This window comes from Nanorana parkeri, unplaced genomic scaffold, assembly GCF_000935625.1.
Source record: "Nanorana parkeri isolate BGI_ZX_2015 unplaced genomic scaffold, ASM93562v1 scaffold27, whole genome shotgun sequence".
NCBI lineage: Eukaryota > Metazoa > Chordata > Amphibia > Anura > Dicroglossidae > Nanorana > Nanorana parkeri.
Genome location: NW_017306295.1, coordinates 2,832,398 through 2,845,943, shown reverse-complemented (window position 1 = coordinate 2,845,943; position 13,546 = coordinate 2,832,398). Strand labels below are relative to the sequence as shown.

The 13,546-nt window shown below is 39.4% G+C and overlaps 1 protein-coding gene across 1 annotated transcript in view; it reads left to right on the top strand.

Annotated features, from left to right (window-relative positions):
- The window catches only part of EXOC4 (exocyst complex component 4), a 345,298-nt gene that overhangs the window by 288,781 nt on the left and 42,971 nt on the right, over window positions 1-13,546 (top strand). The window contains exon 15 of the mRNA XM_018566438.1: window positions 12,204-12,345. Coding sequence (XP_018421940.1) covers window positions 12,204-12,345 — 142 coding nt within the window. The remainder of the gene's footprint in view (window positions 1-12,203; window positions 12,346-13,546) is intronic.

Sequence of the window (13,546 nt, the reverse complement as noted above, 5' to 3'; positions counted from 1 at the left end):
ATCATACTCCTCTTTGAGTAGTAAAAGTTCCAATTCCTCCATTTTATTTGCCAAACTTCTAGCTATTTCACCCTCAACTATACCATTTGAAGTTTGTGATCTCTGCTCATTTCCTGGCATAATCCCACATGTCCCCCCCCAGGATCTAGTTTAAAAGCTCCTGTAACCTTTTTACCATTTTCTCTCCCAGCAGGGCTGCACCCTCCCAATTTAGGTGCAGTTCATCCTTGCTGTAGAGCCGGTAGCCAACTAAAAAGTGAGCCCAGTTCTCCAAAAACCCAAACCCCTTCTTTCTACACAAGTTTCTCAGTCACTCGTTCAGATCTCTTAGCTCCCGCTGCCTCTCTGGTGTGGCTTGTGGTACAGAAGTATTTAATAAAATACCACCTTGGAAGTCCTTTTCTTTAGTGTCTCACCTAAATCCTTAAAGTCTTCCTTTAGGACACGCCATCTTCCCCTGACTTTGCCATTAGTACCAATGTGTACTATGACAGCTGGGTCTTCCCCAGCCCCACCCAATGATCTGTCCATCTGATCCGCAATGTGCCGAACCCGAGGACCTGGTAAACAGCATACTGTTCGGCGAGCATGTTCTTTATGGCAAGTTGCCCTGTCTGTTCACCTAATTATAGAATCTCCTACCACCAGGATCTGTCTATACTTGCTTGAGCCCCTGCTCCCCTCTATACTGGAGCAGTTACTCCCCTGGCAGCTAGAAGAGATATTCTGCTCCAGCAATGATACCCCTGAGGAGATATCCCCAACATCATGCATACAGGCATATGCATTGGGGTGTAACAGCTCAGGACTAGCCTCTCTGTTGCTTTTTCCCCCTCCCCCGCCTTCTGACTGTTTCCTAGCTACCTTCGGGTCCTTCTTCTCCATGCTACCTCCGTCCTCTATGTTGGCCCCTGCCAGTACCTGATGGGTGAAGTTCAAACTCTTCTCCATGTTTTTATTGCTCCTCTGTGTTGCCAGCTGGTTCTTTAGATCCACAATCTGGGCTTCCAAATAAATCACTTGCTCACATCTCACACAACAGTATTCACTCTTGAACGGTTGCTCAAGGAATGTATACATTGAGCACAATGTGCACCGGGTTGCATTAACCCATCTGGATGTAATGTCACTGTTTTATGGGGATGTGTATCCCCTGCACTCCTTACAGTGATCAGGACCCAAGGTAATTGGTGCTTGCAGTGATAATCACGAATGGTGCTGTGCGAATCAAACTTGATAAGAATGAAGATCACCAGCACTGAAAGGATAATCGGAAATCCTCATCTTCATTAATTTCAGAAATGCGTCACATGTATCAAACAGCCAACGTTCGGGGCCACGCAGGTGATTTAATGACAATAGTGTAAAGCATAAACCCATCGAAATATCCCCACAAACATCACAAAAGTAGTAGCACCTCCTCATAATGTCATAGTGACATCAGAACCCACCGTAATTTAAAAATAACAGTACAAACCATGTATAGAGCATAAATACAAAAACAGACGTGCAAACAACATCTGCCTTAAACACCCTTTATCTTCAATAAATGAACACAAGGATTTAAGAATATCCTTTGAGTGCTGGTGATATAAATTCTTATCATGATTTATGGGGATATCAAGATTGACTTTTATTCACACAGATTATTACTCTAAGGCAGTCTTACAATGTTCACAGATTATTATTAAAGCTGTGTAGAGCACAGGACGTCTTGTGTACGCATTCCTCCACAGGAGCCTGTATGGTCACTTAGTGATTAAGTAAGGGGCCACTATATTGGTTGATTGTAGCAACAATTTTATGTTAGGCCATGGCAAATGCTTGTTGATGTGGAAAAAATATAGCATTTATAGTGCTGGTTTATAAGTGTGCTAGACTCATTATTGGATAATGTTGATTTTAGAAGGGGCAGTTGTCCTTTAACCCTTTCGTTGCCAGCATCATAAGGCTTATGTTGGCAGCAGCACAGGTTTTTAAACACACTCCTGGCTGTGTTCAGCCCCCACAAGCTGAGTGTCAGCCTTGCATTGGAAGTGGCGATTCAGGGGCTATACAGCCACCCCATCACTCCAACGTGCTAAAATTAATCTGCATGTATTTTTTACCCAAAATTTGGGTTTGAAAACCATTTGCGCAAATATTGTGTGACATAAAAAAAAATTGCAACTGCCCCTATTTAATTCTCCAGGCACCCTACTTTCACAAAATATATAATTCTAGGGGGTTTTAACTAATCTTCAGACCTAAAATTTGTGTTTTAACATGCAAGCAAAAATGACTGACAGCAAAAGAGCTAAAGTAAACTTGCAACAAACCTGGGAAAGCCAGCATATGGTGAAAAAAACATTAATCGCAGGTTCCTTCACTGAAAACCACAAGTCCACCTCATGTCTTCGTTTAGGAGACCTCAAATTACTGTACATCAAAAGAGGAATGAGGCTTGAGAGGGGCAGGAGCAAGTTCAGATTTTAACCTCCCTGGTGGTATGATTTTTAATTTTTTTCATGTTATTTTTTGGTCTATTTTTTTCCGTCTTTGTCGTTAGTTTTTTTTAATATTCCGCCGGTTCCGCCCCCCTGCGACACGTACGCTCGCAAGCGACGCGTACCCTCGCAAGCGACGCGTACCCTCGCAAGCGACGGAACCCGGAAGACAGAAGCCTGCATCGGCCGCAGAACACAGCGCGGCTCGAGGGACAAGGTAAGTAAATGCTATGCGGCTTTCCCGAGAGGTTAAAAAAAGTCAAGATTTGCATGGTACTGCCTATATATTGTATTGGTAGCTACCAATAGTTTTGATTTATGGTTTTCACTGAAGGTGACCTCTGCCTGTGCATTTTTTTTTTATACACGTACTCAATTTTAATTACCTAGAATTGTAACAGGTTTACACTGCATTATTTTTGTCTTTTTGTTTTGCATAGCTATTCTACTTATTTTAAATTATATTATTCTTACCGGTATTAAACTATTAATACAAGGCAGCCATAGTACTTGAAATCAAGTTTTAGAAACCTGATGATTGGCTTTTCATCTAAATTATTTTAAGAAATAATCCTTCTTTTCAGCTTAGGCCTCAAAATGCTACTGCATAGTTACCATGATACAATAGATGCAGACTAAAATAGGAATTAAAATGTAAGCATTTTCTTTATATTGTTCCTAATTATTCCCAAACAGCTAAGTGTGCCACAGTAATGGTTAAAACAGTGTACCATTTCATGTGACTTGCAGGGATGCTTTATGCTAATTAATGAGTTCCTCTGTCTATAAACTGATCTGCTGTAAGTCACAGATCATTACACACTCAGTGGTATTATATTTTTTTTTTTTTTTTTACAATTAACATTTGAAAAAAAAAAACACATTAATAATGGATGGGCCATTGGTTATTTTTCTTTGAGTCGTTGTGAAAATTACAATTTTGTAAATTATGTAGAACCACAAGATTATAGAAAGAGTTGCAAGGACCCCTATTTTCTGTATTGTCAAGAAGACATCACTTAAAGTAATATGACACAGGCCTTTTTTGGGGGTGTTTTCTGGAAAGAATTTGGTTTGTTTGTTTTTTTGGGCATCACTTATGCTTTTAAAAAAAAGCATGCCGTCTGTTTGAGGTGTTATGTCACACTGGCTACTCTGTGTGGACTGGTATAAAAATATTGTGTCTGACTCTTGAAATGCCCCATGTAGAGACACAAAAAATTGTACAATGCGAGAAATACATTTATCATTTAGGCAGCCATGTTTTTGGGCTAGGGTACAGAAGAACTAAGAAGGGGTTAACATAACCTAATGAGAATTTTCTCAGTGAATATAAACCTCTAAGGCCACCTACATCTACACTGCAGTCTAGGGAGGCACCAATACCATTATTTCCAGACCAAGTACGAGTACCGATACTTTTCCTCAAATACTGACCGATACCTATTACCATTGCCTTTTTTTAGTGTCATTTGACAGTTTTTCTAACTAGTGCTGCCAATAGTTCTGCCACTGACTCCAAGCTCTAGAGGTACTACAAATCTCAGCAATACATTATAGAGCAATGCAGAATGGCACTGGCTATAGAGGTCTACAAACCTCAGCAATACATTACACAGCAATGCAGAATTATACCATCAGCATCAGATACCATTAGAATACCACCAGTTATAACGGAGTACAAATCTCAGCAATACATTATAAAGCAATGCAGAATGGCGCTGGTTCCAGAGGACTACAAATATCAACAATATATTATACAGCAATGCAGAATATCATAATCTGCTATTATAATAATACCATCAGCTATAGAGGACTACAAATCCCAGCAATATATTATACAACAGTGCAGAATGGCACCGGCTGAGAGTCTCAGGACTGGTAGATGTGGGGGGTCTCAAGCGGAGTAGATGTCCAGGCAGCACAAGTGCTGTTAACAGGCACTGCACCATTCCTCAGCAAGCACAGGACCTAAGGCAGCCGTTTCACTTTGAAAATATAAAGTGCCGGTATAGGTTTTTGGTATCGGTGCATTTTCTCAGCGTCGGCACCGATACTGATATTATATCTTATCCTTTTAGGCTTTAGTGTATACACTGGCAACATTTATAGGGTTATTCGCAAAAAGGGTGTAGAGTTTGGAGAAGGCAGGAGAAGTGGAAAATCTAGGACAACATAGCTGAACTGGAAAGTGAGCTTAATTGGAGAATTTTTCCAAATCAGCTTTTTTGGCCTAGATTTTTCACTTCCACTGCCTTCTTTAAACTCTTCATCCTTTTGTGAATAACCCTGTTAGAAGCTGATGTCTGCACTATAGAAGTGTATCTTGAACCACTTTAGACAGAGCTATTGTACAACCTCTCAATACAGCAGTATGCAAGCAATATATCACTTTTGCTGCATGAGGGGGGTCAGGATCAGGTAAAAAAAATATATATACTGTATATAATATATTGGATTATCTGGATGACAGGCACATTCACTGGACAAGCATTAAGTACTAATTCAAGTAAATGCAATGTAATTTGAATTTTAAGCATTTGCAAACCTATGAAAAAGTTGCCGCCGTGCTTATTTGTGCTCATCAAACCAACTTAATTTTATCTTAATGTTACACTAATAATTTTTGCAACCCACGTTTTTCCCCTGCATGCATTACAATGAACTGTTAAAATGGGAAAACATTCTTACCTGTTGCACATCATTCTATGCCACACTTCCAAAGGCAGAGTGTCACATACCAGGTAGAGTCTGAGTTGACGAGGGGGGCCTACCTTGCAGCTCCAGTCCCAGAGATAAGCATTCCATTGTGTAAACAAAATGATGAGAACAAAACATTAAACCTATGTGGCTCAATTCTAGTCTTAAAAAGCAAATATGAGAAAAAGCTAGCCTTTTTAAAGTACAAAACAGAAGGGACAGTTTCGGCATGTGGGATTACAAAGAATGTAATACGAGTGCAATCGGAGCAGCTAAAAAAAACCTGAAAAATGTATTTAAACATCTCAGCAGTAAAAAAAAAAGGACAGAATAAGTAGGCCCCATGAAGGACGGATATATAATTTTGATAACAAATTACATGGATATGACTAATGTGTTAAATATTTTTTTTTCTTCAGCTTACACACAAGGAAAAGAAGGGATTATTAAAAGGTGTATTGATTCTGATACCAACATAAGAGAAGTACTCTTGTGGTTGACAGAAAATGGGGTCCAAAACAGACTAGATAAGCTGAATACAAACAAGTCATCAGTGCCTGATTGCCTACACGAGCGAATCCAAAGGGAGCTTAGCTTGTTGGTAGCCAAGCTACTATTGCTGATTTTTAAAGACTCCTTACTGATGGAAATGGTACCGACTGATTGGCATAGCGCAATTGTGAGTCCAATATTCAAAAAATTATCTAGATGTATACCTGGAAACCACAGGCCAGTCAGTCAGGTGTTTGAGGAAATGCTAAGTGAATCAATTGAAGAATTTCTTATAGAAAATGGTAATATGAGTAACAATCAACTATCATGAATTTATAAAAAACTGCTCTTGCCAGACCTACCTACCAGACCTAGTAGTTGTAGTTTATTTGGATTTTGCATAGATATTTGACACTGCCCGACAAATGCTTGATTTACAAACCAAGGGTTATTGAATTGGAGTCAATAGTACCCTGTTTCCCTGAAAATAAGACCTACCCCGAAAATAAGACCTAGTACTATTTATGGGAATTGCTCAAATATAAGACCTACCCCGAAAATAAGACCTAGTTGTGACCATTACTAGGGCCGGTGGTGGCATAAGGGGGAACTTGAAGAGCCGCGGGAGAGGCAGGAGAGAATCAGCTGTGTCAACGAAGCCAGCGCTAGAGGAAGCGAGGCGGCACTGAAGGGAGCAGAGCCGCATAAGCCAATGCCTCCTCTATAGCGCCGGTTCCTGTCACAGGCCGAGTGATACCAAATGCACTCTGCCTGTGAGGAATGATAGTGAAAGTGTGCTTCGCTCATTCTGGCCAGCAATTGGTTACCATATTGCTCTTCAAAAGCTACGCACCCCTGATTGACCTGATCACCATATTTTTTTACATGAATACATGTAGACTTTTCTACATGAATAAGTGTGGATTGTTGTACATAAAAAAATTAAAAATAAATAAGACCTACCCCAAAAATAAGACCTAGTGTGTTTTGATTGAGCCAAAAAAAAAAATAAGACAGTGTCTTATTTTCGGGGAAACACGGTATGTACGTGGATAGAAAGCTGGCTTGAGGAATGATTCAGCCTCTTTGTGGGCTAGGGTTGACATTGAGGTTGGATTTAGTAGTCCAATTTCTGTATTTGCTAATGATACATCATTGTGCAGATCAATAACTTTGTCACAGGATGTAGAAATATTACAGGAAGACCTGAATAAAACAGAGGTATGGGCTAAGACTAGGAACATGAGCTATAATGTTGAAAAATGCATAGTCATGCATTTCGGTTCTAAAACTTTGCAGGCAAAGTTCTCATTAGGAGGGGTTACACTGAAAGAATCAGTGATGGGAAGAGATTTGGGGGTCCTGGTGGACAATAGACTTAGTAATAGCAAACAATGCCAGACAGCTGCTAGCAAGGCAAGCAGAATACTCTCATGCATTATCGAGGTCATTTCTTTGAGGGACAAATGAATACTCTTTCCCTTTTTCAGAACACTTGCTCGGCCTCATCTTGAGTTTACAATCCAGTTTTGGTCACCTATCTATAGATGTGATGTCCCAGAATTGGAAAGAGCCCAGCAAAAGGCAACAAAATTAATATGGGGGTTGGTAGACCTCAGCTATATGAAATGATTAATTGAAATTAGAGTATTCGACCTTAGTCTTGCAATGGTTGTACAGGGATTAAAAAAACGTACGATCTGCCTATCTTGGACAGGCAGATCGCACTCTCGATCATCGCAAGCCCGCCCCCCTGAGGGGCGGGCTTCCGATGACCGCAATGCTGAACGGGCAGTGTGCGCATGCGCACACCGGCCCGTTCGGCATTTGTCTTCCGAGCACCGTTCTAACCAGCCGAGAATCGTACGATTCCCGGCTGGTTTTCGAACATGCTGGTTTGACGGAAGACATGCTGCTCGATTCTCGTACGATCGCGGGATTTCCCGCGATTCTCGTACGAGAATCGAGCAGTGTATGGGCACCTTTAGAGAGGAGGCGTTTAGGAGGAAACATGATTACACTCTACAAATTAATCAATAGTGGCGGTAAAGCCAGTAACATGTTCACTCTTTGTTGCCTGATATTAAAACATTGTCACAATTTAAGTTTGAAAGTTAAAAGACTTAATCTGAATTTGCAGAGAAGGTTCTTTACAGTCAGAGCAGCAAAAATGTGGAATTCCCTTCCCCATGTAGTGGTATCAGCCAGGACTACTGCCAAAATCAAAAAGCTCCTAAATGTCTTCCTCTCTGAGCACAATATACAAGGATATTTATATTCTTAAAAAACTTAATGACACACACACACACACAAACCGACACATGATTTACACCTAGGCTGGGCTGGATGAGCCTGCCTGTGTCTTTTTTCCAACCATATGTACTATGTGACTATGAAACGGGAGTAAAGCTCTCCTAAAGTAAAATGCAAACCTTCACTTTGAGCTTTACCATTCTGCTGCATTACATAAAAAGTAACACTAATGGAATATAATTATAATCAGCAGACTTTGGGGTAAATATATGAGGTTACATATAAATACAGTATATGTACCTGGATTACCAAATTAAAACCCTATCTTTCCTGAAAAATGTATAATTGTATAAAACAATAGGGTAGATTACAAAACCAAAAGAGATATATGTGTGGAACCGAGACATCGTCAAAAGGAAAGTATATGCCCTTAGACTCAAGTGGAAGGCCCAGGGACTCCATTGGTTAACATTTGGGGCTAGTGTCCATCTATCCCAACAAGAATCCCACTGCAGTTTTACAAAAATAACCATCTTATCTATGTGAAACACTTACTCTTTTTGTGGTCCATGCGGCTCTAACAGTCCCTGAAATGCAGAAAATGTCAAACATGCAGCATTCCTGTGTGGCACCCCTCCTTCTGTGCAGGCCAGATCAGCCTGCTATTGCTCATGGAAAATCAAATGAAACCTGCCATTCCTTGCCCCCCTAGAGATGTGAATGGTTCACTCATTTGACAGCGCTGTGCATATAGCATATGTGCGTAGAAGAATGGCAGAAATGATAGAAAACTAATGTCTTAAAGTTGATGTGATGCTAGAATTAATTTAATCTTGCCTAACAAATTCCCATGATTTACATGATGACAATTAATAAACTGCTTGTTGGGTTTGCCAGGGGAGCTCATTTACATATTACATCAGTCATAGTTCTTTCTGCAATATATTTGCATAAACTATACAGCATAGCCATGCAAATGTATATTGCTATTTTTTGGAGGTCTTCTTTGAATACAGAATAACAATGTATATTAGATAGAAATGGAGTGTTGCTTTTAATAATGCTTTCATCATCACTCAATGCTATTGATAACAAAACTGGATCACCCTTACAATAACAGAAACAAACCTTACCTAGTTATGTGCCATGGCTTAAGTGCTACAGTCTGATAGATAAGAGAAGATAATGCCCTGTAAGAGAATGCCCTGTAAATATCAATGACAGAGCCATAACTCAAATCAGGATGTAGATCCCGTACTCTAGGCACATTATGTAGATATAAAGCATGGAAGCGGCAAGCGTGGTTTTAGAAATCCTTGTTTTTACTGATAATCCATTTTTTTTCTGGAGCTGCAGAATCATAGAAGAACAAAAACACTTCTAGTGGAGTTATGTCCTCTTTACAATGGCTCATTTCTCGTCTGAATTTATGCCTAGAAGCAGAGGCAGCCCAACAGCACTGCAGGCAGTTTTAACGAGACAATTCATTAAACAAGCGGCACACGCGGGCCGTAAAGAACATTAATTCAGCAAATGAAAAACTAATAGAGTGTTTAGTGGGCTGTTTATCATAGGTGACAGTCTGAACTCTCTCCATCATCACTGTTTACTGAAGTGATAGTGGGTGCTGCTTATCACTACTCTTATCTAATGGAATCTCAACTGTATCTTGGTCAAGGCTGCTTGCATGTTTGATTATGTTTTCAGAGTGTCTGCCATATTTTGTTTCCACTTCAGTCAGCTTCACAAGTGTACAGAAAGTTTAATGTTGGACATATGTATGCAAATTCCTCACCATGATTTATGCAACCTTACCCAGGCAGAGCTTTCATTACTTGTGAACATAGCATTGGGTCTCTCCCATGTGCAGAAAGTTCAACTCAATGTTTCTCCACATGAATTACAGTTTTGGTTAAAAAAAAAAAGATTTACACAAATTTCCAGCTGTGCTGAAAAACATAATTGACTGACATTACCATTTTTTTTTCACATCTGAGTGTTTTATTATCTTTTTGTATAGTGTGTCTCTAGCCAACACTTTTCTTTTAATCTTTTTTTTTTACTTCCTGTCCCACAGACACAACTGGAAGTGAGAGGATATCTCAACAAAGTGAGGCTAAATACCCTTTTAGACAGTTTCCCCAAAAGAAGTGTCCCCATCACTTTGTCTCATACAGTGTTCACCAAGACAATTAGAGAAAGTGAATCTACCCACCAGGAACACAAACTTCACGGTGTTCTAATCCTCACCTACTCTATTCAACACTAAAAATCAATCTTTAGTTATTCATACAGTTAAGAAGTCATATGCACTGCTTTATATATAAGCCTCTATTTCAATTAAATTTCAATTCTGCACACCTGCATCACAATACTGTTTTTACGGTTTATTTTTCCTTTATTTTTTTGTTTTGGAAACTAACTGCTACATCACAATATATACAGTGCTGTGAGAACATGCACAAACTACAGTATATGTTGTAGTTTTGCCTTTTCTGATCTAGAATTGTGAAAGATTAAATATGGAGTGCCCGTAGCTCCTGTCTGTGCTTATGATTCATGTTTCCTAACAAATCTAATTATTACTAAATGTGATGAATGAATTATGAATTGCAGAGAGATAGAAATATGAAATGGTTCTGGGTAAAGTTTGACTCAGACACTGATATAATTAAAAACAAACATTTGTTTTTTTGGTGCCTTTGACAGTAGTTTTTTACGTTGTTCTCAGATCAACTTTTCTACTTTCACTGGGGGTAATCAGTGATCGTTCTTTTGCATTTCAATATACTCTGGTGTATATATACACTTTTTACACAAGCCTAATATTTCGCCATTGCAGACATCCTTCTGACAGTGCTTGTTGTCTAGCTGTTTTGAATGCTGATTTCAGAACTTTCTTTTCACTAACTTGGGACAAGTGAAATCAGAACTCTTAATCTGCATTCCTGTGAAAGTCTTGAAGCTAAACTCAGCCATCAGCATGGTCGCTTTTATTTCAAAGAGAAGTAATGCCAAACCTTTTTTTTTTGCTTTACTTCTCTTTTGGGTCACAATTGTACATTTACTATGTATAGAGCTGTTGTGTGACAGCTGCAGTGTCCTACGTCAAATTAAGTATTAGATCATTGAAACTGTACAAAGAGCGACAGGATGGGTGATTCTGGACCTCATCTGCACATCTACCTTCTAAATGGTTAAATAAACATCATCAACTAAATAGTGTCTGTGTTTTAATCATTGGTGTCCACTGGTCAGTCCACAGGTTGGGCTCATGCAGCAAAAGATTCTTAAAAGGGAGTCGTCAGGTCAAAAAGAGAAAGGTATATGCAGTACATCTCTGCAATACATTCACATTTTCTCATGGTTTATCTCTTAGGCTGGGTTCACACCTAGGCGTATCGAATATGCGCGTCTGTCGCGCATTTCGTGGTAAAAAACGTGCAACAAACGCGCGTTTCCGGGGGCTACTTGGCTGTATCCGAATGGAAACGCGCGACAAAAACGCCCCAAAGAAGCTCCTGTACTTTGGGCGTAGGGCGTTTTGTAGCGCGTTCATACGGCCTGTAATACGCCCAGGTGTGAACCATACCCATAGGAAATAATGAGATTTCAGTGTTTGAGCGTTTTGCAGAGCGTTCGAACGCGCTACAAAACGCCCAGGTGTGAACCGGGCCTTAAAGACCCTGCAAATAGAGACAAATCACTGTTCATGTGCTAGAAATGCATTCAGCTCATAATTTCCTGTTGTGGCTGACAACACCCTAACTAAAGTCTCAGGAAATTGTGTCATCCCTGTCCAGTTTTCTCTTGGTAAACTACAGGATGCCTCTTATTCTCATGTTTTTACCATAGGGATTATTTTGTAGTCCAAGATAAGAACTGGGGTGGCTACTTACACTCCTTGAGACAACCCAAGCATAGTAAACAGGACACAGAACAGCTATGAATTTCTGAGAGGGCAAACGTGTAATTTTTGGTCCTTATCGAACAGACATAACAAAATGCTTTTAATTGAATATTTGACAGACCAAAAAGAGAGCAAATAAGAGAAGTTATTTGCTGGGGTTTACATGCACTTTAATAAATGCCCAAAGACACGTAGACAAATGTGTGGTTACACCTTAATAGAGGTAGGTATAAATAAAGAATAGATGAGTGTGCAATTGTAGTTTTTGTATTTTAACTCACAGACTTGCCTTTTAAGTATATTTGTTTCATTCCACATCTAATACTAACAATTTATGGGCTCTTTTTTTTTCTATACTGTAGCAATGTCTCCTGGATCAGACAGTCTTGCCAGTGTGGACACCCCTGTTGTTTCTGAAATGATATTGCAGACTCTGAATGAGCTTGCTAAATCCTTCCTGGATATGTCTGACCGTTGCCTCCTGGTTTTGCACTTGGAAGTCAGGTTTGTTTGATTTCTTTTCACTTGTTTGTTTAAGCCCATACCTATTATTTTTAGTTATTTTACCAAATACAAAAGCCTCCTGCTATTCTCTCTGCCTACTCAGGCCCATGCAGTTTTCAACATTACCAATATGGCCGCAGCCTAAGTAAAACCTGAAATGCAATGTAAACTTTTGTTAAATTGTATGTTGAGGCAAAACTTCTTTGTAGTTTATTATTAGGTAGTTTACTGCTATCTGATGTTCCATATATATTTCCCTTCACTTACTTTCAGAATGGAGACGGTTTTACCAGACATTAAGTGAGGGGAAATTTGTACCAGACAGCAATAGAGAGCTGACAAGGGTTCTAGCCTTTCCCTGCTCTACATTTTTTTTTTCTGTGTCCCTGTTGTAGATCTTCCTTCACTCCCTGTATGTTGAAACCCTTGTTTCTGTTACAGTGAGGGGAAATCTTTATAACCAAACTGCAATATAGGAGCAAAAACCAGCAGGGTTCTAACCCTGCCTTACTCTCTTCAAAGTTAAAAAGCTGGATATACACTATAAACTATATTTGACAAATGAAAGAAACCGGGATTATGCAGAGCATGTTTCCAAGCAAGACTTTTCAAAGGATGGAAATTATGTCGGTTACACAGTTAAAACATTTCTGTGGATGGACTTTGACTTTTCATATAAACTACTGTTGTACCTCTGCAAAGCTGTTTTATGCTGCTTCAAAATAATCTTTAATAGGGAACATATCCACAATAACTTTTGTAAGCCAGGTGGCAATTATGGATTTAAAACTATGGTCGCCACCAATATCTGCCTTTGTTATTATATATTTTTCCAGGCTTTTTTTTGTCTCAACAGAGGTGCTCATATCCCACCTTCTAAGCACGACCTTGGCCACAAGCTATTTTTAAAATGCCCCTTTCACAATACAGCAGTCTGTGATACAAAATACAGATTAGCCACTGCAGAAGTACACCAGAGCTCACATTATAATATAATCGAGACCATGATCATGCAGCACTTAGTGGTGCCCACAATATAACATGATAATACAATGTCACGACAGAATAAGACGGTGCTCCCATTGTAACACAGTGCCCCGGTATAAAACATTTCCACTAATAATCTGTGGTGCTAGTGGGTGCCCCCCTTTCAATATTAATAAACCCTTGTGGTCTAGGGATGAAAATAAATAAATTATAT